The 27432-nt window shown below is 44.7% G+C and overlaps 1 protein-coding gene across 1 annotated transcript in view; it reads right to left on the bottom strand.

Annotated features, from left to right (window-relative positions):
* The window catches only part of WNK2 (WNK lysine deficient protein kinase 2), an 88067-nt gene that overhangs the window by 22924 nt on the left and 37711 nt on the right, over positions 1-27432 (bottom strand). Inside the window, 16 exon segments of the mRNA XM_039703297.1 lie at positions 2-382; positions 821-937; positions 1114-1159; positions 1366-1533; positions 1686-1802; positions 1883-2048; positions 2684-2733; positions 5488-5802; positions 8710-9207; positions 10229-10426; positions 12577-12720; positions 13295-13491; positions 15558-15846; positions 18266-18485; positions 19261-19349; positions 26313-26470. Coding sequence (XP_039559231.1) covers positions 2-382; positions 821-937; positions 1114-1159; positions 1366-1533; positions 1686-1802; positions 1883-2048; positions 2684-2733; positions 5488-5802; positions 8710-9207; positions 10229-10426; positions 12577-12720; positions 13295-13491; positions 15558-15846; positions 18266-18485; positions 19261-19349; positions 26313-26470 — 3153 coding nt within the window.

Here is a 27432-nt window from a genome sequence, read left to right as displayed (position 1 = left end):
GGAGCCGCCGGCACGGCCACGGGCGGCCCCACGCTGCAGCAGACGACCTCCAGGTCGGGCACGCACGCCGGCTCGTCCGCCTGCGGCTGCAGGTGCGGGGCCGGGGGCTCGGGGGGCTCCTCCAGCCCCACGGCTCGGGGGAACTCCGGCTGAGCGCCGCTGGCCACCGCGGGCTCCGCGATGCTCGGGGCAGATGATGGTGGGGCTGGGACCGGGAACTCTTGCTGGCTTGCTGTGCTGGCAGGAGCTGGTGCCAAGGACGGGGTGGCTCCAAGGGGGCTGTCACTGGCCCCTGTGTGCAGGGGAAGCTGCTGGCCAGTCCCAAGCCCAGGGGCCTCTGTCACTGCAGAGCTCATCGGCTGCTCATCTGACTGCTCCGGGTCTAGAGAGAACACAAGTAAAAGGTGAACCTTTAAAGGAAAGGAAATCACTGCAAAGTCCCCCGTCAGCTGCAGGGACAACCGACTAGCAATTCCCACCAGCAAACAGCTGATATGTACATCAAACGAAAATTTTCAGATTATGCAAAAAATATTTCACTGAAAAGACACTATAGTGATGAGAATTTCAACTACCCTGCAGCATAATGTATAACTAAAATACTGACACTACTGAAACTCAAATAAAGATTCACAATTTGGTTCAATACCAGGAACATATGTAAATGCACATGCACATATAAATGCACAGTTTAACAAAACTCATTGTTTTCCTCCTCTGACAAAATCAAGTGAAACCATCACAGCTGAGTGAGGTGAGGACAGAAGAGGGACAACACAGCAGCTCTGGAGAAGACATTTTCTACAAAGTTTGGAGATACCTGGCCCTTCTGTCTGCTGGGCACTGGGAGGCACCGGGGGAGAAAACTCAGGGGCATCTGTAGTAGGGTTTTCCACCACTGGACAAATGATAAACCACCTTTTTCCAGTATGCAAAACTAGGGATGAAAAGAAAATAACAAGTAAACACATTAATTTTTATTGTCTCCAGATCATGGCTTTGTCTTAATTACACAGGATGCTCTGGGTTGGAAGAGACCTTAAAGGCTATCTAGCTCCAACTCCCTGTTATGAGCAGGGACACCTTCCACTAGAAATTCAAAGGCACTCTTACCGTTTTGCTGATACACAGGTGTCTTCATTTGAGACTGACGCTTCTCCTGTTAAAGAAACAAGACAAGAAATAGCTGGATCAGTGCAAGAGGACCAGCATCCGACTCATGTTGTATGGCTTAACACAGCAAAAGCATTATTTTTCTAGTTAAGAAACCTTTTTATTTTTTTACCACAAGATGCAAAGTAATTTAAGTATCTGGCTGTTAAGAAAAAAGAATTAAACTAGGAATCTGTATATAGCATTTCTTACCTCGCTTATTTCCAGCCTATCTGCATCTTGTTGGGGACTTATTCCCTGGTCAGAACTTCGCTCTCCTTCTGTATCCTCACTGAGCATATCTTCTGCCTTATCAATGATATCCTTCATTTGCTCAATAAAAGTCTCCTTTTCACTTTGCAAGATGAATTCATTCTCCACCTAGAAGGCCACATCAAAATAAAGAGGAAAACAGACATTTTTTTATTAATGCCTCGTTCCACAGCTGCCAGGGAGCTTAGGCAACAAGCACACACGAGGAGCTGCCTGAAGCAACTGGGAGCGCTGAGAGCCCACGAGCAGCCACATCTCACCATGTAAGTAGCAATTTCCTCCGGTGCGTCACCATCCAAGTCAAACTTGAACGTCACCATTTTGTGGTTATGGGTTTCAAGCTGGCACTCCACCATCTTATCCCCTGTGTTACACACCTGCATGCAGAGATCAACAACCCTTATTCCTGGCAAAGCCAAAGGAACCCTAGAGTTGCCCTCCAACAGGTTGTACTTGCATTTAATATGGTCAGTTTGGGTCTGTTGGACTTCTCCTGGCGCGAACGAGCACGTGTGGATTTCTTATGCTTCTTTGAAGACTTTCCTTCTTGCTTTCCACTTCCTGTTGCTCCTTCCAAGCTGTCACTCATGTCTTTACCAGAAGCAACATCTGGACTCATGTAGCTTCACAAGGAAAAGGAAGAACAGCCCCAAAGTAAAGGCAGAGTCACACACAAGGGAGTCATGCATCGCATGTAAGCTATAAGAGAGGCTGCAAAAAAGGGCACATTTGCACTTTTTTCTGGCCCAAACTGAGTCAACTGGAAGACGCTCAGTGAGCGAAGGGCACTACTCTACACCAGGCACATACTCTGGCTACAACACCTACCAAGAAATGATCTATTAATGTTTCTGGTAGTAACACGGAAAAAGTCCCATCACTCTGAATATATCCCTACATCCCCTAATCCCTTCACTTAAGGGGCCCTGACAGTCCCTCTCTAAACTGCACTAGCTCCTACTTTTCTAAGGTGACGTTTTCTCAGCTCCTGTCCTTCTGCCCTCCCAGCAGAAGGGCAAACAGATTAGGTTTGCTGTAGAGGGAGGAAAAGAGAAGTTCCATACAGCTGTACACACACCAAGGCTAGGATGCTGCATCCAAACTAAGGAATTAAAAGAGCTGCAGGTGCCAGAACGGGCACATGGCACCCAACATTGTCAGCTTCCCCCTAGACATGCTCCCAGTCCTTCTTCTGATCATGTCAGAAAAAACAGCCTCAAAAATGCAAGCATTTCTTACGCCAAAGAGGTGATAATACCTTTCACAACTCTGGGACAGAGCTTGGAGTTTGTCCTGTATTGCCTGCTCCTAAAATGCAAGAAAAAGTTATTTAAGCAAACACATTATATTAGCAGATGAAAGACATCTTTAGGAAAGGGTTGGCACCAGTAACTCTAAGACCATTCTGTTTAACCAGCTCTTGGAACCTAGAAATAAAATAAATGCCCTATTTTTACCCTTTCAACATCACTTCTGTCCAAGGCACCAACCACTCTTTCAGACTGAGACACTAACCTGTCAGTTCCCTTCCTCTGCCCACAGCAGATGAGATGGTGAAAGGAATAAAGCAGTTCTCACCACCATGGCAAAACCTGACTGACAGACAATTCCACATCAGCACCCACTGTCTTTTATTTTTGAATGTATCTGCTAATTTGGTTCATTGCTTTATATAGTTTCTTGAAATATGCTCAGTATTTTCATTGTGCTTGGCTTAGTGTGAAAATTTCTGAGGAACTTAAAAACGAAAGATGAAAATTCCTCATTTAAGAACACCGCCCTCGCATCATGTCCTCTTGTCCTCTACATGAATTTCCCCTAAAAGCTTCCCTCTTCGCTGGCTGCAGCTCTGGGATAGACATCATAGCATGATTTCTACACCGGGCAGACCCACTCTCACAGAATTTGTGACAATGCTGCAGGCCCTGCTGTAACCAACTTACCATGTATGCACAGACACACACACCCATACATGTATATAGCTGTGTATATATAGTCGCACCAGATATACCCATAAATATATATAATTTTATATATATTTATAAAAACATGTCTATAAAATCCTTCTATAGATGCACAGATAGAAACGAGCCCCTCGACTGCCATCGCTACACTGAGCACTCAAGCAGTGATGAGCTGGGGTTAAAAGCTCAGAGGGGACCTGGTCAACACACTGGTTCTCTGCAGCTAACCAGCCAGCCCCCTCTTCGGCTGTAAACACCATACATAAGCCATGCCAAGCTTAAAAGCAGTTTCAGTAAAACTGTAACATCAATGAACAGTGACAACACAGACATAATGTATCGACATTCTGGTAAAGCACTTAACCAAGTGCCTTACAAAACCTCTTTTGCATGACTGGTTCAGGTTGGTTTGGATGCAAGTGCTGCCACGTGCCTGAACACAACAGAAGAGATAAAAATTTCATGGCAGAGTAGCAACAAAATGTAGTGTTTTGATTATATAGACAGGTATGAAACTTCTCTTACGCTCAAGGAAACTTGAGCAATGTATGTCAGAAAACCAGCATGGAGAGGAGGAGGTGGATTGGTACTTGCTTCATTTCTTAAAGTGAATGAGAGATGGATGTGAAAATGAAATTAGCAAACCAGTGGTTTAATGTTCTGAGGGATGTGGGATGTGAAGGACAGACATGTGCCTCAGTGGCCATGAGTTTCTCAGGAGAACTTGTATCCCCCGTATCACAGTGCACAACAATGAGGTTTGTTCATATTTCCAGAATCTCTAATGGACTGGACCCTGCACGAAGGCACCAGCACCGACCCTGCTATGAGTTGTGCATTCAGAAAAAAGACAGCTGCAGAAGGAATAACTTGAGCGATGGATATGCCTGACCCAGCCCAGCTATTCTGGGGAGTCTGCAGCTGAAGCACTGCAGACAGGCTCTACCACTCCTGCTACACTTAAACAACAAGATACAGACATTCACCAGGAAACATCCTACATCACAGCAGGAATGCTGATGCTGTAAGAATTAAACTGCCATTGATGGACAGGAAAAATGGGGAACTAGAATCCATTTTTCGTGTTAGAACAGCTCTTCCGGAGCATCTTCTGGAGGCAGCATTGTATTGTATCTCCAATGGAATTTCAGGCTGCACTGAGGACAAGGCATGTGACAAGCCATGGAAACATTGGCAAAACCAAGAGATTAATTTTGAAAAGGTGAAATACATACATTGGGAGGAAAGAAAACTCAGAACAGAGACTCAAGAGGAACCACTCTGAATGCAGAATCACAGAGGGACATTTCCATCCAGGAGCGGAGAAAAATCAGACTTATTTCCTGAAATCAGGTAGAAATGCCAAAGCTTTTGTTTTGTTATGTTAACAGGCAGCTGAAGAGAAGGGAATGTTCTGTGATGCTCTGTCAAGACTGAAGATTAAACAATTATGGAGTGGAAAGAAAAGTCAAAATAGCAGGCGAGGAGCTGACAATTCTATAAGGAAAACAATAAAAAGCATCCTGCTTCTATGACCTTAGAGAACTGGGAATGCCTATGAGTATCTTAAGAAACAAAAATCCCAGGGCTACAGCAGACATAAGGCAATACAGGAGGATACAATGCTAAATGAAATGAGAATAGGGCTCAAACTGAAGAGTATGAAGGGCTTCCACAATAAAAAGACTCAGATTGTGGAGTAGTTTCTTAAGGCAAATGATGGTTGGTTGAACAAGTGCTTGAGACATCTAAAACAAGACCGGACAAAACATGGGTGACACTCTACAGAACAACTTCTAATTCACCCACAGTGAGAATTTCTTGATTTCTAGCTCCGTGCTTGTGCTCAGCTATGGACAAGGAGGTGCTTAGTCTTGCTGCCTCATGAATTCAGTGAGACATTTCTTGAGCTACAACATGAGCTTTCATTTGGCATAGCCAATTATTTGCTGACCCAGAGCTGCTGGCATCAAGGAGCAGAAGCTCGACACAACTGAGGGGATAACCTCCCTTGTGCAACAAGCCCACTGTTTCACACAGGAGTAACTAAGAAGATTAAGGCTGAGGCTGGTGAGTTACTTCAGAGGAAGGGCTCTACCTCTTGAGAAGTCTCTGTGCCTGCTGCGACAGCCGAGCAGGGAGCTGGGAGCTGCTGGCCCAGTGGCTGGGAAAGATCAGGCTGGAGCTGCAGCAGAGCAGAGGGCTGGAGAGGCAGGCCAGGCTCTATGGGGGCGGGCGGGGCAGCCGTGGCAAGGCTGCCATGGACCTGGGGGACGCCTTCGGGAGCGACGCAGGCTGGCACCAGCTCCGGCTGCAGCTGCAACGGCGGCGACATGACCATGGAGGGTTGCACTGGCAGCACGGGCACCTGCGCTCCAGCTTCCAGAGCAAACTGAGTGTGTCCAGGCATGGGCTGCAACACAACGAGAGCTGTTAGCACACATTTCTGCGCCAAGGGCTCAACACGTATGTGACAAGGGAGCAAAGTCACTGGTGTTCATGAAGAAAGGACTCAAACTTTGCAGTGCAACTGGGTTTGGGTGCTCTCAGTAACAACTACAGAGATAAACTTCCTGTGAAATAACCAAATAAAAGTTAAGGAGTCTTTCTGTACAGTTATGACAACGTCCATAGGTACTAGTTTATTAGTAGGGACAAAGCCAGATTTTGCTAAGAAAGGAAAAAAAACCACAGAATTCCAGAATGGTTTGTGGTGGATGGAACCTCAAAGCTCATCTCATTCCACCCCCTGCCATGGGCAGGGACACCTTCCACTGTCCCAGGCTGCTCCAAGCCCCATCCAACCTGGCCTGGGACACTTCCAGGGATCCAGGGCAGCTTCAGCTCCTCTGGGCACCCTGTGCCAGGGCCTCACCACCCTCACAGGAAACAATTCCTTCCTCATATCCCACCTGTCCCTGCCCTCTGCCAGTGGGAAGCCATTCCCTGCATCCTGTCCCTCCATCCCTTGTCTCCAGTCCCTCTCCAGCTCTGCTGGAGCCCCTTTAGGCCCTACAAGGGGCTTTGACTTCTCCCTGGATCCTTCTCCTCTGCAGGTGAGCACCTCCAGCTCTCCCAGCCTGGCTGCAGAGCAGAGGGGCTCCAGCCCTCAGAGCATCTCCATGGCCTCCTCTGGACTTGCTTTTAAGATCTTAGGTGATTAATTCATTCTCCTGAATACTTTGCTCTGCTTTCAACAACCCCACACTGTCCATGCAGAGAAAAACGCATTTTCTACCCATAACCTAACTTAGGATATTTTAAGAAATCTGCCAGATATGTAGAACCAGGACGTGGTACAAATGACACAATTAACTCTTTCACTGAATATACACCTGTGTCCTCCTTCAGTTTAGTGCAGTTTACACACTGCAGTCCCAACTTAACCCTTGATGTGCCAAGACCCAAGGCCCCAATCCTACCAACACATCCATGTGGACCGAGGGAGGTTCACTTTTCTCAGTGGATTTCTCCAGTGTATTAAAATAACTCGAGTGCGTAAGCACTTGGTGGGAACCAGACCCAGGCAACAGGATGCCAACTACCTTAGAGACTGCGTTGTTAGTCTGCATAACAGTCCTTTTGGGTTGTACATTTAAAATCAGAACATTCTCCTTTTAGGTACATCATGTATTTTTCCAGAGGGACTGAGCTTGTGGAAAAAGGAAGAAGGAAAGAAAGAAGCATATGGAAGAAAGAAAGACTTTTAGTACTAGGTAAGAGTGTGCCCAATTTTTACTTTTTTTGAAGTATCATCACAAAGAGACTTCAGGCTATTGGAAAATACAGTAAAAAAATAAGACTCAGATGAGAACTAGGCCATGTGATTTCATTGCTGCATGCTCTCAGCAGCTTCTGGGTATGAGCTCAAACTATTATTCCAGGTTTTAATGCAGATAAAAGTAAAGACAGCATGTGCTTCACAACACCTCAGAGTTACACGGCTGTCCAAGGGGGGGTTGTTAGATTGACAAGGGTGGTGTAATGCCACAGAAGGCTGGTTTAATTTTAAATCTTATATATCGAGAATAATTCACAAAATATTTCAATGTCAAATCACAGAATATTCTGACTTGCAAGGCACCCACAAGGATTATCAAGTGCAGCTCTTAAGTGAATGCCCATATAGATGTACCCAGGCAAAACAATACTCAGAGGTGCTAAACATCAATTGTGAAAACTGCACGACATTATATACAGAAATACCTCTCCATTAGAAATCTTCAAATCAAAACTATGTTTTTTAAAATATTCCTCTGCACATTGTAATAGCTATTTTTTATCCTAAATTCTTCCATATGCAACACATATTTGATAGCTAATGACTGTGTCAGGATGGTTAGGGCAAATCAGCTCTCCAGTTCTGGTATTTGCCATGCTCACTGTGTCCAATGTGCTTGATTCCATTCCCTCTAAAGCCACAGGGAACACTGAGTAACACTCCCAAACTCCATGCTGCTGACATTCTCAATGACAGTAATCCTGTACAAAAGATATGGCTGAAGAGAGAAATCTAAAAACTACGTACTGCTCTGAAGATGCCATGACAGGTTGGCATGGAATGCCACAAATTTTAATGTGTTATGATGAAGGGATATGTCAGAACACAGATTTTCCAAATGCTTTATTAACAAGTTGAGTGCCCTTTCCTGCTCTGGTCAGACTGTGTTTCACGTTGACATATCACAGATGTGGCGAGAGAAGTATTTGCAGACTCTGTCACTCCTGAGGCAGTTTCCGTGTAAATACTGTTTGAGCTCATTCACGCTTCATTTTTTTCAAGGGGGAAAAGAGTCTGCTGCTAGAATCCATCCCTGCCCTGCAGGTCTGACAGCGCTCTTCCACAGAGCTTACCAGAGTCCTTACCAGAGGGCCACTTCCCTTTGCTGTTTAAAATATGTTCTACACCAAAATACCTCCACTGCTCTCGCCAGCTTCCCTGTATTTGCTGTGTGTACCCAGCAGCCCCTGCATCCTACATGGATGAGCTACAGGCACTGGGGCAAGGCTCGGTATGTCCTCCTGACCTGGAAAAACCACAGCTCACACTTCCCAAGATCTGAGACCAAGAAGGAAGAGGAAATTCAGAAAGCGCTCTGCTCATTTACTGTTCAAAGCCCTTTATCCTTGACAACCCCTGTCCCCGGCTGAGGAGATCACCTGCTACCCCACAGCTTCAGCCACCACCTCCAGAACTGAGAGCAAGAAGTCAACAAAACATCTCAAGAACAAGGATTAATGTTGGCGAGGAAGAGAGCCCCAGGAAGGGCAGTGCCCCGGAGCACCCTGCAGCGCCCAGCCCCGCGGCCGGCAGATTTACCTGGTGGGCCGGCTCAGGAGGGTGGACCACGCTGGGCTGCAGGGCTGGAGGAGGTGGCTGTGGCTGGGACACGGGCTGAGAGCTCTGCGTGTGGTGGGGCGAGGGCGTGTCGCTGGGCAGCAGTGGCTGGAAGGCGGGCTGGAACACGGGCTGCGGCGGCAGCGGCGGCAGCCCTGGCGGCACCCCCGGCGGCGCCACCGCCAGCAGCGGGATGGTGGCCGCTGGCATGTTTGGCACGATGGGCTGGCAGGGCAGCACCAGAGAAGCCACGGTGGTGTGAGGCAGGTTGACGGCCTGCATGGGCAGGGCGGGGGAGTTGGGTGCCATGGGCAGCGTGGGGTTCATGGGCAGGCTAGGCAGGATCACAGCTGGAGCAAAGTACTGGGAGGGAGCAGGAATGGGGGGCACGTTTGCAGCAGGTATGTCAGACAGGTTTGGAGGAAGGCTGTCAAGCCCTGCCAGAGGAGTAATTGCAGGAATGACAGGAAACTGAGGAATCTGAAAAAAAAGAAATATTGCATGAATTGCCAGTGCTTTCACTGATGGTATAAAGCAGTTTCATTTGCCACACAAGTCCCTAAAAACCACCTGTGCCGGGAGGATAATTATGTCTGTTTGTTAATCACTTCCATTAATTCCCTGAGCTTCACAAGCAGTAATAAAAACTGATTTACACTTAAATCACTAGTAAAAGCAAAAAAAATACATTTGAGGGGGACACTTTTATACCTTAGAAGCTCAGAACTACTTCTAACACCAGCCTGAAGCCTTCAAGCAACATCCTAATTAAAAGCTGCTTTCATTTTAACAGAAATTAAAAGGAATTGGGCCAGACCTAACGCAAAACTCTTTCATGCAAAATTAAGTGGGGCAATTTAATCCCTTGTTTTCAAACAAGCTGCAACTCAGGCAGCAGGGAAGAGCCCAGAAAAAGGGTTTTTATAATCAAAACTTCCCAGTGATGGAGCAGACATTGGCATAACGGAAGCAGCTTGCTCCTGCCCTTTGGCACAAACTGCTTCACATTATGGTGCCTGTCACTACCAAACAGAGCACCATCCACCTTCCTAGGCCAAGGGAAGGGTTTGTCCCTGCTCCAGAGAACAGACCCAGAGCAGAACAACACTGACCATGGGCTGGCAGGTGTTGGGGGAAGTGGTGAAGTCAGGAGGTCAGAAAATACCAGTAAAAACAGGCAAGTGCTCATGCCCTCGAGCCAGGGATGGGGAAGAGATTGTGCCAGAGGGAACAGTGCAAAAGACCAAACCAAAACAACCCCAAAAAATTATTGCCATTTTGGAGCTGCCATTAACTGGATGGGACAGAGTTGGGCACAAAGGAGATTTTTGATTCACCAAACAAATAACAAAGAAATATAAAGGAATTAAGAAAGAGCAAGAATATTTTTATTGCCTAATTAAACTGGCATGCAGTCAAAATAGCCACACAAAACCTGCAAATCATGTTAATTATTAGCTGGAAATTTCTCCTCAAATGGCTGTGCTCAGCCCTCCCTTACCTGGGAAGGGGCCACGGGCGGGATCTGCGGCACCGTGGAGATCTGCAGGGGCTTCAGGGGGGTGCTGCTGGCGGGCACCTGCGAGCCCTGCGCCGGGAAGGGCGGCAGCAGGTGCGGGGCTGGCGGCAGCGGGCACACAGGCTGGCTGCCGAGCACCTGCTGCAGGGAGGCTGCCTGCGAGATGGGCTGCTGCTGCTGCTGCGGGACAGGAAGGAAAAGGTTACTGCTTGTGTACTGCAAAACAACCTGGCCATGCTCCCCATTGCTCCCCATCTTACTGTCAGGACAGACCTAGTGCTTGGAGTACAGAATCACAGGCTCATTAGGGTTGGAAAACACCTCTAAGATCACTGAGTCCAACCACTAACCCAGCACTGAAAGGTCCACCATTAAAACATGTCCCCATGTGCCACAACAAGATGTTTTTTGAACACTTCAAGGGATGGTGACTCCCCCACTCCCCTTGGTAGCCTATTCCAATGCTTAACCACTATTTCAGTAAAGAAAATTTCATCGCTATCCGACCTAAACCTTCCCCGGCACAGCTTGAGGTAATTTTCTCTCATCCTGTCCCTGCTCCCTGGGAGCAGAGCCCGACCCTTCCCTGGCTGCCCCCTCCTGTGAGGGAGTTGTGGAAAGCCAGAAGGTCCTCCCTAAGCCCCTTTTTCTCCAGGCTGAGCCCCTTCTCCAGCTCCATTCCCTGCCCTGGTCATGCTCCAGCCCCTCAGGATGTGCTCCAGCAGGGACAGCTCCCAGGAGAGACAAGCACTCAATTCAAACACTGCACAGGAGCTCACACTTAAAACCCATTTAAATGCAAGATATAAAATGACAAGTGCTAACTGTCTCGGAGAGGCTATTTGTAATGACTCACTCTTTAAATCCCAGAGATTTTTCGGGTTGGTCCTGTGAAGTCCCCACCCACTAACTTCCAAGATACAGTTGATACCCAGCTCATCCTGGCAAGCAGAAGTTGCTCCATAATGGAGCAGGCACGGAAAATACAACACTTATTACCTGAGACACAATCAACCATAATAACTGCAGTAAAAGCTAAGTTCCAGATATTTCTGATGTACTGTAGTGACAATGTAGTAGCCAAAAAAGCAGCTTTACTTTTCCAGAGAAAGTAGTGCTCCCCTGGCCTGCCAGGCTTCAGACAGCAGAACAGAGAAAAAGTTGCAAAAAAGTAACAAACCCCCACATTTTATGTGCTATTGGTATCTTCCTCTTCAGTTCCTCTAATTAGTTCTGGAAATACTAAAAAAACCCTTCTGGTTCAAAAAGACGACCCTGAGGCATAGGCTGGCTCAGGGTGACTTACTTGGGACCACAGGGCTAGTGGCCTCACCCAGGCCCTGCAGCACACAGAACCTCTGCCATCTCATGTTTTGGAAAGACATAGCATCTCCCCAGTTACAATCCCAAATGCATGGGAATAGCAGCCTGGCTCTGGTGATGGGACAGAGCAAACCCACCACGGTGGAGGCACCTGAACACTGAAGGATGAAGGAGACCCACCTGGGATGGGGGGGACCCCACTCACTCCATGGAGGAGCTCCTGCAGGACCAAGCCCCAGCTCCAGGGTGGAAGAGCCGCACGCCCACGGTGCTGGGCTGAAGCTCATAAAGCTGCCAGCTCCCAGAGCCAGCTCTGCTCTCGCACCCCAGCTGGGTTAATCTGCAGCTCAGACAGCTACCCATGGTTCACCAAGGGGACAGAGGGCACTGGCGCTTGCCAGTCACCTCCCACTCCAGGAGACATCGCATTAGAACAGGAAAACTACGCTCAGGGAATGGAGCCGCTTCCTAAAACCTCCCTCTCAAATCTAGCTTGTGTCTTAAAAAATGCTTGTGAATTGGGTAAGGCACAGGGAAGGGAAAATATCCAGGCAGATTAGGTAACTTTGCCTCATTATAACTTTAGCAGTGTAAATGCACGGACACCCAAACTGGAAAAATAAATAAAATTTAGGAGACACAACATTGATTCCACATGTCTGATCCACCAGTGCATATTGAGACAAGATCAAAACAACTCATTCTGTAGGTAGCTGAATTTCTCACCCTAATTTCCATTCTTCTGCTGTCCTGCCCTACCCTCCTTACCATGGACATTCACTGGACACTGCTGTCTCTGAGGAACATAGGTGCTCTGGGAAGTTTTGCAGAGAAACTTGGGACACCTTCCACTGTCCCTGGGTGCTCCAAGCCCTGTCCAACCTGGCCTTGGGCAGTTCCAGGGATCCAGGGGCAGCCACAGCTTCTCTGGGCACCCTGTGTGAGGCAGAGCAGCCACAGGGAAGGGCTGAGATGGACATGGCTCCATGACAGAACCCAGCTCTCACCTGCTGGCCGGCCAGCATGGGTGGTGGCGGCTGCCCTAGCGGGAGCGAGGCCACGGTGCTGGGCACCACGGGGAACGGCATCGCCGGCTCCTGGTAGTGCTGGGGCACCACGGCGGGCGTGGCTGGCACCGCAGGCAGGACGGGCTGCAGAGAGACAGCAGCATGAGGGACAGACACTTCCACGGATGAAGCAACCACAGCTTGTCTGGGAAACCTCTTCCAGGGTCTCACCACTCTCAAAGGGAACAATTCCCTCCCAATATCCCATCCATCCCTCCCCTCTGCCAGTGGGAAGCCATTCCCTGTGTCCTGTCCCTCCATCCCTTGTCCCCAGTCCCCCTCCAGCTCCACTGGAGCCCCTTTAAGCCCTGCAAGGGGCTTTGAGCTCTCTCTGAAGCCTTCTCCTCTCCAGGTGAGCACCCCCAGCTCTCCCAGCCTGGCTCCAGAGCACAGGGGCTCCAGTCCTCAGAGCATCTCCATGGCCTCCGCTGGACACACTCCAACAGGTCCATGTCCTTCCTGTGCTTTGCTGAAAAGCCACTAAGGCAGTTCAGTGCCCACAGACTGATAAGGGACTGAGCAGGTCACTATGCACAGAGGCGAGTGAGGAATACATACAGACACCCCTGGAATCCATACCCTCTGGGAACAAGAGCATAAATGATAATATGAAATATGACCCAAGGTACAGAACTATTTGAAAAAGCTTTGGACTTACTGCCGAGGGCTGCTGGTAGTGGCCAAGCTGGGGGAGGCTGTGGGGCACAGGCTGACCCTCGCTCAGGGGGGGGCTGTACACCCTCTGGATGGCAGGAGGGACAGTGTCTGGCAGGGACGAGTAGATGACGCTTTGCTGGCTGCTCTGTGAGTCCGAATAAACTGTGGAACCCTGGCCGCTGTCAAACGTGCTGTCAGCTGGAAGAACAGTCATTTTTATTAAAAGTTCAACAGCTCCCCATGTTAAGGGATGATCATAGAGCAAGGTCACCATGGTTTACGTAATTAGCATTTTTACTACTCTAGCCCTGTCTTTATATAAATAAATTATACAACACCAGTGTTATGCTCTACAAAAGGCACACACTGCTTCTCTTAAGCCAAAACCCATCCCCATGGACTTCTGCACACACTGATATTTCAGGCACTTTACTATATCCTTTAAAGGGCATAAGGCTGACATTCAGAATTGCAGATGCTTATAGATTTTGTAGATGAAAGGAGAGGAAAGAAACCCTGATTGTCATGTTCAGAGCAGATCATGGGGTCTTTTAGAGCTCCATCTTCCAGGGATGCACTGACTTTAACACTGCTTTTATCAGCAGCCCTGAAATTACAACATTCTTTATGCTGTATGATTTTAGTTCAGCAAGTCATGCTCTGCTTGAGTGTAGTGCAATTAAGGTCAGACACAAACCCCTGTGCAGGTTCCAGTGGGTTTGGCACACTCAGCTCTGTGGGAGTTTCTCATGGAGCATTTGCCCAGTTAACCTATGGAACTACACAGCTACAGGCACTGGGCAAGCACTGAGCCCTTCGGGAACTGGAAATTTCGGTATTACTGACTTTAAAAAGTCTTTTCACAACTTTTACAATGTGTAAAATACAAGTGCCCAGCTCTGTTTGAGCCTAAGTTACTGTTTTCTTCACTAGAGAAAGGAAGTGAGACAACCAGACTGCAGCTAGATGTATCCCAAGGACAAATAGCTTCTAATAGGGATTTAAAATTCAAAACTGAAAGAAAACTGCAACACAGTTTCCAAAACCATGTTAAGTTACAGCTAAGCTTAAATACTATTTCTTTCCCCAACACCTTCCACTGTCTCTTTCTTCCATATTCTAAATATGGAATTATTTGGCTTTTAAATAATGAATTATTTTTTAATAGCACCAGAGATTACATTTCTCTTCAGTACTCCTAAACTATTCCCCCAAATGTTTTTCTTTTCCAAAATTAAACTCCCCTCTCTATTTATTAAATTCATTTCTGAAGAGCCAATATAGCCCTACTTTCATGATGGGATTTCTGCTGCATTAACATTCTGTTTTATTACAATTATTCAGGACCTCAAAGGAAAAAAAAAAAAAAAGGAGAGTCTAATGGTAGAGTGCTAAAGTAAAAGCTGTGAGTCAGTCTCAGATTTTTACAGAATGTACATTGCACACATTAAGTTATTAATTTCCACTTTTACATTTAATCTCAAATTATATGAATGGGTGCCACCCTAACTTATAGAGGTCCTATGCTAAGAAAATGTTCAAATAATCTGATAGCAAATTCCCAAATAATACCAAGTTCTGGTTACAAGTTGAGGAGGAGAAAAAATAAATTGTGGAGGTTATATTTAGTATAACATTTTGCCAACTCATGTCCAGCACAGCATGGGAAGCACAAGTCACTTCATTGCAGCACTAGAAACAAAGAGCCATAATTGCAGTGTTCCTCAAAGGAATTAGCATGAAATAAGGATATGATCCAAAAAAATCAAATGAGCTCATTTTAGCTTCAGATAAAGTTTTGTGAATGTGGCAATATTGTGAGTGTTATGTAAATGTAGCTATTTCTCATATCATGTAAAGGGATTTTTCCTGTACAGGTACACATGGATATTTCAGTATTCAAAGCAGACCTCAGTGTAGCCCTTTATGAAATACCTGAATTGAAGCAGCAGCTGTCTTCCTAAAGGTAATGCATCTTTTACTTAAATGTGCTTACATACAAGCCCAGAGCAGTGAAACAAAAACTCTGTGATAATTGTTTAGTAGCAGAATACATAGAGAGTTATATAGAGATATGTATACAATACGGTTTTCTTGAAACTTCATTGCTTTCAAAATTGTCATGCATCTGTCCCAGATGTTTGTGGGTTTTGAGCTACTGTGCAAAACCACCCACCACATCAGTTCATCTGAGCTCAGGTCACTGTGGGCTTCCCCTTCAGACATTCATCCCTGTGTGCCCCCGAAGCCAGCACAGGACTTACAGGCGACAGAGGTGACGCTGGCGGGCAGGTTCTGCTGGAAGGGGTGCTGGTCCGCCTCCGGCTCCTCAGGCTCCGACAGGATGTGGTGGCCCGTGTGGGACAGGTAGGTGACCTGGACCTGCTGTGCCTGCGGTGCCTTCAGCTTGTCCAGGCACTCCGAGTCGCGGCGCTCCTCCAGCTGCATCCTGGGCCAGATGCGCTCCCTCCTCCAGAGGATCAGCGCCACTCGGTCACGGATGGACTTGGCCACAATCTTGAGATCGTTCTCGTGGAAAAAGCCTGAGTCAATCTGCAGAGGAGCACACACTTAGCAAGGTCCCAAGCATGCGGCTGGAACGCACACGAGCATACACACGATACTGGAACCTCTTCCCAACAAAGAAAATATCCATTTGAAACAACACTAATTTATATAAATTTATTTCTCACAAGAGCAGGAACTCAAGAGCTTGATGGAGTGGGGTTCTTTCTCAGTAAAACTTCTATTCCTAATGCATTAAAAAACCCAAGATGTAATGTCTAGGACCTGAATATATACTGGCTCTAATTACCCACCACTGAACATCCATTGAGGAGAGCAAGTTTAATGGCAGATGGGTTTCCTTCTTTTTTTTTTTTTCTTTTTAACACTAAAAGAATAGACAAAACAGGAAAAAGAATCTCTGAACAATGCACCTGGAGTGAATCAAACTGCTCTTAAATCTGTATTTATTGTCTTAACCGGTCCAGCACACAGAGTTATCTAAATTGCTCTGCTTAATAGCACAGCAAATCATGAAGGACAAGATGTTAGCAGAATTACATTTCAAATTAACTTCTCTTAAATAGTGAAGTCAGTCAGTATTGATTGACTTTTACAAAGAAAAAGCAGACTGTTCCTATTTGATGGAAAAGGGGATGAGGCTTCTCAGAAATCAACTGCTCAACAGATAAAATGGAAATTCATCTTTGTGTTATTTGTTTGCATAATCTCCTGCAGGGCAGGGTATGAATTTTCATTTAAGAATGACGTACCAGAGCTTTGTCTGCTCTCCCTACACTCTTAACATGCACATTTGACAGATTTGAAAGCACTTACATCCACAGGGGATATCTAGAGGCTTTCCTGCTTTGCTCTTGCCCAAACATAAGACACTTCCACAGCTTAGATTTTCACTGCTAAAATTAATGGGTGCAAAGCATCTTAAAACAGCTTCAAGAGCTAACTTCACTTTCCAAACCCACTAGAATGTTTCCAGTTCCCTTTGCCCATATCCTTTGGGCAGGTGGGACTGCCTAACTACCAAAAACCCATCAGCAGTGATAAATAATTCCCTGTACTCAGAAGGTCTCCTGCATTCTTCTCTTCCACAGCACACAAAGCAACAGATAGATGAAAGCACATGGCTTTGGTGTTCCACAATTCATAAGGACTAGAAAAAGACATTTAGGAATAAATGTCCCCTTTTTCTGCCCCTGCAACAGCCTCAGGTTTGAAAGCATTTAATGGGCAGTCTCTTAAGTATGCATTAATGTAGAATACAGATTTTTTAATAATTTGGGAACGGGTACAGTGTCACTGTAGTTTGGGCATGATCCTTTTAAATATACTTTTCATGAGAATCATTTCCTCTTCAAAATAAAACATGACAACTATGGACCAAGCAACTTAGAGAACTGTGAAACTCCAAATATTTCCATCAATATTTAAATGTAAAATATAACAGTAAGTAATGGTACCAGAGCAATTTTTAAACTAAAGAGTTCTGTAGTAATAAATTGCTGGAAAAACATTGGACCTACTGCAAACTAACAACAAGAAGACAAAGGAGCCTGAATTCCTCCCACTAAACTTGGAGTAGAGGGTGATGAGTTCCAGCAGAGCAAGGCAGCATTACTGAAATGAGTGCCTCTTGAGCAGGACACGAGTGGTGAAGACATCATTAAATGGGATCCCTAGGGATTCAGAGTCTAATAGGAATGTTTCTGCAAGCACAGGAATGTTCAGACCCTTGGTTCAGCCCTTATTGACCCTGAGCCTCTGTGATATTGAACACCAAAACAACTGCAGCAAAGACACCATCAAAATAGGAGTTCAAGGACAGTGGTGAAAATGGAACACATTCTCTAACAAAACTCCACCATTATAAAAATACAGAAATTCAGCAAGTGAAACTTATCGGTTAAAGAATCCAAAGCTTACTCCTAACTCCATGAATCCAGTTTCCTATTGAAGTGTGGGGGTCGAGCAGCTGACCACAGACCTTTCTCATCTACATTCCTTCTAAGGAACACCAACAGAAGAGATGCGGGAAAGTGTTTTGGAGAACTCAATGCAGGATATTTTGTGATTGAACTTCTGAACTCTTCTAATGTATTACTAGCTGCTGTCTGGAACTAAACAGATTCTAAATAAATTCAAAGTCATTCAGCAGCCTATACAAAGTGGCAGAAGAGCGTGCAAAATATAAAAGTAGACCAGACCTCCATGCTCCCTAAGCTACGTAAACTGTGATTTCAGGCATCTGTTTTCAAACAATATGTCTCAGTTAGTTGCTCCCCGTTCACCCCTTTCTTGCAGTAGTCATTCAAAAATCAATGCAAATCACCTAAACTGGACACCTGGAGTGGTTCAAGTGAAGTTACTTTACCCAGCTCGTTCCTGTTGACCCTTGACATTTATGCACCACTTTCTATATATACACATTTTTATCAGAAGTGTATTTTACCATTTCTTGTGCAACGTCATCAGGAGTTTCCTTCTCCAGATCAAAAGTAAACTCAATGGCTCCATTATCTTTGGGTTTTCCTTTCAGTTTCTTAGGATCTTCTACCCAGAGTCTTAAGGCAATAGAGGATTTCCTACCATGGTCTTCTTCTGCAAGTTCCACTCTTACCCCAGTATCTTCAGCAAAAAAGGCATGGCTTAATAAATCTTTAATTTCATATCTGCAAAGGATATAAAGAAGAATCAGACACTGCAAGTCAACAATTTCAGAAAGGTTTGTAAAAAGAAATTGCTATTAAAGGTGGAAACATTTACACTGTTTCATGTTCACCAATAATGAATTTTGTTCTTTTTGAAAAGATGTGGGATTTTGAAAAGGAAGTGAAGTTGAAAAAGTGACATTTCCAATATTCATATACCACAAGCACTTAGAGAAATGCAGATCATAGCTTTGTTCAACTTTTCTTAAGTATCTGAGCTTAAAGAGTACCAGAGAAGAGATTCTCTCTAGGCAGTCAGCTGCAGTCCCTAAAAACTGTATTTGTGAAAGCCAGGAAATACTCGGCAGGAGACAAACTGGCAGAGACCAGTAACACATTAATTTTTAAAACCAAAGCTAGAAACTAGGCATAACACATCTCCATGTCCAGAGGGCAATACAATCTGCTACCACAGCTTGTTATGAATCCACCACACCAACTTTTATCACCCTCCCTGTCCCCTACAGAACCTTCCCAGTGACATTTTTTGGACTGCTGAACCAAAAATTGCAAGAGTACCCTAGCTCAACTCCACAGTGATGCTGAGCAGCTGAGAGACACAACAGCATTGTTTATACTGACAATGAATATCAGGAAAGCAGGAAATAATTTAGATTTGCACTTCCACGCTGCATTTTCTTCTGCACAGGGGAGACCCACAGACCAGAGCAGAAATCCACAGACAGTTCTGAAATCCCTACATACACATTATTTAATACAAAACCTGGAAACACACCTTTCTTCTTTGTTTTTGCAGATGCACTCCCCAATTATCTCTTTAATTTCAGGATCGGTAACTTTCTCAAAGCTTGCTGGCTTTATACCCTAAAAGCATAAAGAAAAACAATTTAATGTGAAAAAGAATTATATTATACCTCTTAAGGAAGCATATTTTCCCTGCATTTCAAAGGTAACTCAACCCAGGAAGTTACTAACACTTTTAAGTTGTTAGTCTTAATGCAAAACTGAGTTGAGAATTTAGGAGTACTATACTTCTAAATACCATTGCACTTCAAAACTAATACACTAGTTTGCATGAGCTCAGCCATACACAGGGAAAGTATTCCTTTTTCTTTACCAACCTTTGCAAATTTTACCTTTATATCCTCTGGACTCTGAAGTGAATATTCAAGAAATAGCTAAGTTTAAATTTTAAAAATAACCATTTTCTGAAATTATTCCTTTTATGTTTTTGCCTCAACTCTCAAAGCACTAAATGAATACAGACAGATAATCACAGTTTTCTTCAGATAGCTAGTACTGAAAATGAGTGAAAAATACCTTGGAATAGTCCATATTCCTGTTTCCCTCTTGCTTTTTCATGACCCAAACACTCCTCAACACATTCCCCTCTACATAAAAAAATTAAAGATCAACCCCAAAACCAAGCAGGGAAGCAGGAGAATACAACATCTCTGCATTATTCCCAAATTTCCCAGGATATTGTTAGAAACCCCTTGGGAATATGCGATAAGAGCAGCTGCAACCTATAAACCTAATAAAATCTCTGTCAAATGTTAGCATTTTTGCTGGGAACAGATTTGGAGCAGCAACCTATGAGCATGGCCTTTCAAGGAGAAAACCAACTACCCATTGCAGAAGAAAACCTGGGAAGCAGAATCAGTCTCCCCACGTCCATGTATATATTCAGCTACAGGTGACAAGTGGCAATGCAAGAAGTTCTTCTGTTTATTTTTTATGTCCAGCATAAATCACAGAATTAATTAATTCACTTTTAAAAACACATTATTACCTCTACCTACTAAACCAAGATGTATACAGATGAAAATATGACAAAATTTATTTGAGAAGAGATTATGCAGTTGGACCCTATCACTTAAGGACTCAAGTACTTCCAATGAAGTCAATGAGCAGAAATAAAAGGAAAGACAATTTCCTTTATCTAGAAAACAGAATGTGGTTAAGCACATAACTGAATTGTGAATTGAACATTTAGCTCCATACAAATCCTTTTAATGTTTCACTCTGAAATAACAGTAAATAATGGCTCATGCAGTCACAGATAAGGAGCCCTGCAGAGTGGACTTTTGGCTCACCCAGAGGATTAAAAGAAGAAAACAAGTATTTTCAAAGAGGGTCTGCAAACAATACACTGAATTAAGTTCCTGAATAATTTTTATGGATGAATTTCACTGAGGGCTGGAGCCTCTCTCAGAATTTCTGAATATTTCAGCATCAGATTATACTTTTATCCTTTTATGAACATTCTGTTGTTATTCAAGCCTCAGATTCTACTTCAAATTTATTAACTAAAATTTAACTTGAAATTCTAGTGTGAAATATGTAAATTGTAGATTTTGAAAAAACAATAAAAAAATATAGAAAACACTTAAAGACTCAGCTCCTTGGTTTTCCTTCAGCAGAAAGCTGCGGAGATCCAAAGAAACCCATTTTTGTGAGAACAAAACAAAATAATCTGTACACATGGCTGGCTGGCTGTGACCCACTAAAAATAATTATTTGCTTAAGCAAACCTAAATCTTACTGATGAGACGAGGGTTCAAATTTTGTGTATTAGAAAAATGTGTCAGCAGGCACTGGAGTGCCCGGGCTGCAAAGCCCAGGCTGACACCAACGTGCCAAGATGAGCTCTTAGGAGAGCTAGGATACCTGAATTAGAAATGAAAGAAAACAAAGCACCATCAAAATGTATTCTCAGCAGAACTCCTCTGTACCACAATTCACCTTTAAGCTACAGGAGTCTAGTGTGTTCTCCATCAGGAAGGAGGATAAATCTATACATTTCATTTCACTGTTTGCTATGAGAAAACTGATTTCCATATTAGTGTGACACTCTCCAGGAAGAAAGCGTAATAAGATCTAATAAAGGCTTTAACCTGAAGAGAGGCAGGTTTAAGATTAGGTATAAGAAATAAATTCCTCCCTGTGATGGTGGGGAGGCCTTGGCACAGGGAGCCCAGAGCATCAGAACCCTGATGACTGGTTCCCAATATTGACCTTACAAATTGCTTCCACAAATGGAAAACAGCAACTCTTCCACCAACACTTTATTTTCCCCATCTTTGGATGGAACCCCGACTCCTCTCCAAATATCCACTGTGTCAATCTGCTGAACAGCTAAGCTATGAGTAAATGACTAAAACAAACGAGGACAAAACATGTGGAGTGAAGTACTGAACAGAGTTACTTTGGCAAAGTGTTTTCTCTCTGTCCCTGTGCTATAGGATGCTTTTCTTCCTTACTCTTCACTAAACTCTCCAAGGCCAGCTCATTGGGATGCTGCAAACTGTCCCTTGCAGCACAGTGCCCCTGACAGTGAAGGTGGATTCTATTTGCCACCAAAGGACTCATCTCATTCACCTAAACAAAAGCCATTTGTCTTCCCTGAGCATTCCCAAGGAAACACGGCACCAAAATTCAAAGTGTATTAGCTAAGAGATTATCCTTGACAGTTTGAAAGCTGTACAGCCTCCTATAAATTAAAATAAATTCAATGCCACTACACGTGAAAGGCAGGGCTCACTGGGTGGCATAAAGGGCATAATGATAACACAGATTCCTCAAATGTTAAAATATACAGACACATATATAAACCAACAGCAAAACAAGAGATCAAATTGAGAGCTTCTCTGCCCCAAACAGGATGATTTATTCTGACTCCCTCACCACCACTTATCTCCAATCCCTTATTTCTGAACCAATTAGATTCGTGATCCATTGCCCTCCAATACAAGGCAGCTGCTTCTACAGCCAGACACATACAAAAAAAGTTGTATCCTTTATGCTGAGGGAAGAAACGTGCGGCTTATTCTGCAGGGTCTAAAAACAGCCGCTTGCCATTTTCCATCAACAGAGCACACTTTGGAAGAGCAGCACATGATGCTCTGAAGGGACACAGCAAATGCCACACAAGTTACTGGCACATCTGACCCATGTCAGTCCGTTTTCCAGAGGCTTTCCTGGCCCCTAGAAGTGCCCTTCTACCCCAGAGACATCCTGCTCTGGGCTACCACTCCTCCTTCCACCTGAAGGTAACTCTAAGCTCATGTCATTCCTAAAAAAGGAAAAAAACTTCTACTAAAAAAAGTGAAGCCATGTTGCCAACTTAAACTGCACTCTGGCACGCACTCTCTGAAGCCAGTGAAATGAAGGTAAAGCTCTCAATTTTACCAGGATGTTGTTCCATGACATCACTATGTACAATTATAAACTCATCTCTGTTCTCCTCCAGAATGGTGCTCCATCTTAATGCAAAGCTAAGAGGGTTACCTGCAGATCTAAGAAGATCTCCAAAAGGAACAAGAAGTCCATGCAATGACATTGACAGCATTATTTACCTGCTGCCATTATGCCACAGCCACAGCATTAATTCTGCCTGTGTGCACTATGGCATACAGCCCACATATGCGAAGGAAACCTTAAACAGTTGATGAGAACAAACAATATGAAAGCTTTACATGCAAACCAGAACACTGTCAGAGGGAGGGTTGTTCTGAAGTACAGGTTTGTACCACAGGAGATGGCCAGGAACTCTCTGGAGATGCAGCTGCTCTGCTGTGCATTCTGCAGCACGTGCCTAAGAAAACACTAGGCTGGAGCAGCCTGGGAAGGTCACAGATTCCGATGTTTCATCACTATTGTCTACATCAAAATCACTTGGCGGAATGATTAAACACAAAAAAAATCTGAGTAAGAAAAACCATCAAGTTATGCATGAAAAATGAGATTATGGCATCAGAACGAAGGGCACTGCAAATATGCTGACCAGGAAATCACTTCAAAGTGAACTGTGGTAAATGTGGCTTGGCCCCACTGCTTGGGAAAGATGTGTTTTCTATTTATGGTACATATCCATTTTTGAAATGTTTACACTCCATCATTCAGGCTGAAAGGGCAGAGAGAGGTGACAAGTTGGAACAAGCATGTCTTGTCTGGCAGAGAAATGAGCCCCTCTGCACATTCCCAAACATGACCACCTCCTTATCCTGGACAAATGCAAACATACAGGCACACATAGAAAAACAGGAATGCAAAACTTAAAAGCAGCAATTTAGCCATAAGAATACAGTCAGGCAGAATAAAAGGTCGCTGAAATACATTAAGTATAATAATCTTACACTACAGATGTGCAGAATGTGACATATGCTGAAATAATGTCTCAGAAAGGTAATGTTTACATTTTCTACACCAATAAGGAAGACCAACATGTATGACCTGCACAGCCAGGACTTGAGGTGTATCTCATGTCCTAGTACCAGGCAAGGGCGTGGTAGAGTGTTAGGACACAGAGTAGAAACTACTGAAAAAGATATTACAGTTGCAAAACCCAAATCATACCCTGCCTGTGCCGGGCAGTAGAGGGAATATCAGCTCAGTGGGACCCAACAGAAGGTAGGCATTCTAAACATTTTGCTGGTTGTCACTCCTTGATGCAAACTCTAGCCAGCAATTCCAATCCCTATGGATGCTATCTATCAACAACTCTGGTGGTTGCCACTACAATGCTGAGCCCAAGGCAGGAAAAGAAAGTTATTTTATTTTATACTTTTTAAATAAAGGCATCAGGCAGCTAGACACAGTAAAGACATTTCACAATGCACTGACCCTCAATTTAAAACACTAGAAATAGTATTTATATTTCTAGTACAAAAAATGCCCCAGCTTCATAAAGAAGCAAATGTCCCACTGAGAAGCTACAGCATTCAGGGCTCTGCATCCTCTCCATCCAAGAAGGTTAGAGCGACCTTCTGCTCTAGTGAGATCCCCAAAACTAATCTAATACTGGATGAGAACAGTCTAATTCAGCCTCTTAGATTCAGCCTACACTCAATTCTTTACTATATTTCAGTCTATAAGCCCCAAGGCTCACATAAGCTGCTGCATCACCAAACCTAAAACTCCTCATCCCAGTGATCTTAGAGTTACTTTGTCTTTTTGTAGCCACTGCCCCAGCTTAAGGCAGACCCCACTGCATGGGGCTGGCTCAGGACCCCACACCCCAAACTTCTCCACCTCCTCAGACCCCACAGGCTACTCACGCTGCTCGGAGCAGGGTCCCTTCTGTTGGCAGCTCCCCTGCGGATGCAGCTCCGCTAGAGAAGCTGTTGAGCCCACCAGAAGGTTCCTCCTAGGACAGAGGATCCCCCCCAGGATGAGGCTCCTCCTGCACCCTCACCCTAGAGGTCCACCCCCAGCTCCTCCTTCCTGCCTGACAGTTGTGCAGCTCATGGCATTTGACAGGGCTTTCTCCACTCCACAGGGAGCTGGTTAACCCTTTCCTTGGAAAAACAGTAATGCCAATTTTGCCATCTAAGGAATCCTGGTGCCTTTGCTCCCACTGCTACCACCCCAAATTCAGGTGAAAACTGCACACCCTCCGTGCTGGTACCTGATGTTTTTGTCTTCAGCTTTCCCTGAAAGACAGCTCTGCTTCAAAAATACCCCCTACAAGGACATCTCAACAGCTTCTCCGCCATTGCTTTTTCTATATGATAAACACAATCTCCCTCCTCTCTGAAGCTGCCAGTATAAAGCCAGTTTTACAAAACCATAATAATTTACCATCTAATCATGAGCTGTGTAAATGTTACTGCCATAGAAAATTAGTTGCCTCAGGCTTCCATCAGTGTTTAAAACAATGGCTACTTAAGTCTAAAAATTGAAATATAACATCTAATTAGGAATCCTCTGATTAATCATTATTCTTTGCCATCTTGGCTATTGCTTTAATAAATGAGGCTTAGGAGCCTTGCAAAGTCTTAATTACCAATATTCCAGATGGCTATGAGGTGTGCACACAGCTTCTCTGGGTACATGGAGCAATGAAGAGCTCGATGTTCTCTGTGGCTCCAGGTGCACACACACCTTCCCCATGGTGATACTGAGTACCTGACTGGTGTCACATTCAGGACATAAGGCTACAGAGCCTGAAATTAGAAGAACTTCTTGTGAGCCACTCTGTGAAGCTCTAGAGTCCAAGGAGGTGCCCCCTAAGCTGCCCACACTGGTAGCCTTTCGGCTGTATCTGAAAGACCATATCAAAACACAGCCAACATCCCTTGTGCCAAAGCTAATTAAACACCGTGAATAAAGAGCCATGGAATAACAACATGGAGTAACCACAGGGCTCTATGATCACAGAATCACTTGGGTTGGAAGGCACCTTAAAGACCATCTCATTCCAACCTCCCTGTAATGGGCAGGGACACCTTCCACCAGACCAGGTAGCTCCAAGCCCTGCCCAACCTGGCTTTGAATAACAGGGATAAAGTCAAGGAACTCCCCTGAGCCATCAAACCCATTCCATGTCACTGAGAAGCTGCAGCACGGTTTGCAGCCAGTCCATGGTGCAGAGCATGGTCAGCAGCCAGCAGATCCATGGCTGCACACACTCACCTCCCTGCAATGCCAAGGGAGCTGCTACAGCCACAGGATGAAGGTAACTGCACTGCTGAGCAGTTTCCAAGGCCTTTTGTGGGCTTTAAAATTATTTCTGAGTGACTCTGGGTTGGAAGCAACACTCTAAGAAGAAATAAACTACCAAGCACCAGCCCACTGGGTTGTATTTGTGGCCAATGGAGATAAAATCAGCGACAAAGATAACTGAAAATATTTGATGTGGCTGTATCAAAACACACTCCAAGTGTAGAATTATAAGCTTACACATAAGCAGCTTGTGCAACACAGAGCTCAGATACCTCATCTTCTAGAACGCAGTATACACTCAGCAGTACCGACACCTCATCAAAATATGCTTTTGAACCTTCCAATGACAGGATCCAACACCAATTAAGGATGTGTACTCACACAGGTTACTTTCCGGTAGATTTGAGCAGCATTCTGGCATTCTGAGTAAGGGTATTCTGAGGTAGCCATTTCCAGCATGCACATTCCAAACGCATAGACATCCACAGATTCATCATAGTGTTCTTCGTACATTTCCGGGGCCATGAACTCTGGTGTACCTACACAGACATACAAAGATAATGTTGATTTTTTTTACAAAATCCAAATGGCTTTAACCACAAGCTTTTTCACCTTTGAGAAAAAGTACAACTGTGTATAGGCACATGCAAAATAATTTCAAAAGAGCTCAAGCATCTCCCAGGGAGGAAATCCATTGTCAATGTATGCACTTCCATGCCCATGGCTTGCTGACAATAATCCAAAGCAGGGAAGCAGGGCAGAGGGGAAGCAGGAGAAAGAGGAGTGGAAAGGAAAAGAACTAAAGATTACAAAAATGGTCAAGAAAATGAGCTATGGTTGTTTTGCTGCCCATACTGAAGTGATAGAATGGTTTCTGTCTGGCTGGAGAGAAGGTTGTGTACAGGGCTGGGGAGGTGAGAAGGGATGAAGAGAACCTTCACTCTTGCTTTTCAGTGCAAATTTGCATTTTTTTTTGTTTCCTCCAGAGATATAGAGTAACCATCAGCAAGCAGACAGCACTTTGGAAGCCAGTAGTGTGACAAATCACCTCCAGAGTCATGCACAAAACATCAAACCTAATTCTGTCACTGGTTTAGTGGGACAAATCAATGTGACTACTCACAGAACAAGGTCCTACTCAATAGGAATTAGGGTATCAGGAATCTGATGCAACTTGGTAAATATGAAGTGAGGCACTGGGAGCTGCAGCTTGGGGACAAGCAGCAACTTCCAACACCTGCAACATTTGCTCAGCAAACTACTCTGAAAAGCAGGGGCTTACAAAACAAAACAGAAAACCATTAACACTTGGGTAATTCATTCCAGGAACTGCATTTCATACTGTAATTTATTTATTTCCTTTCTACATAGAAAACATTAAGGAAGAGAGATCAATGTAACGGTGTGTATTGGGACAGTACAAGGGTGGTGCAAGCTGTTGGGATGCCAAAAAGAGAGTGGCAGGTCTTGGACCATGAGAAAGACCCAGATAAACCCTGCC

The sequence above is a fragment of the Passer montanus genome, unplaced genomic scaffold, assembly GCF_014805655.1.
Source record: "Passer montanus isolate IOZ18808 unplaced genomic scaffold, ASM1480565v1 scaffold162, whole genome shotgun sequence".
NCBI lineage: Eukaryota > Metazoa > Chordata > Aves > Passeriformes > Passeridae > Passer > Passer montanus.
Note: the sequence above shows the minus strand (reverse complement) of the source record. Positions and strands in the feature narration are given on the sequence as shown.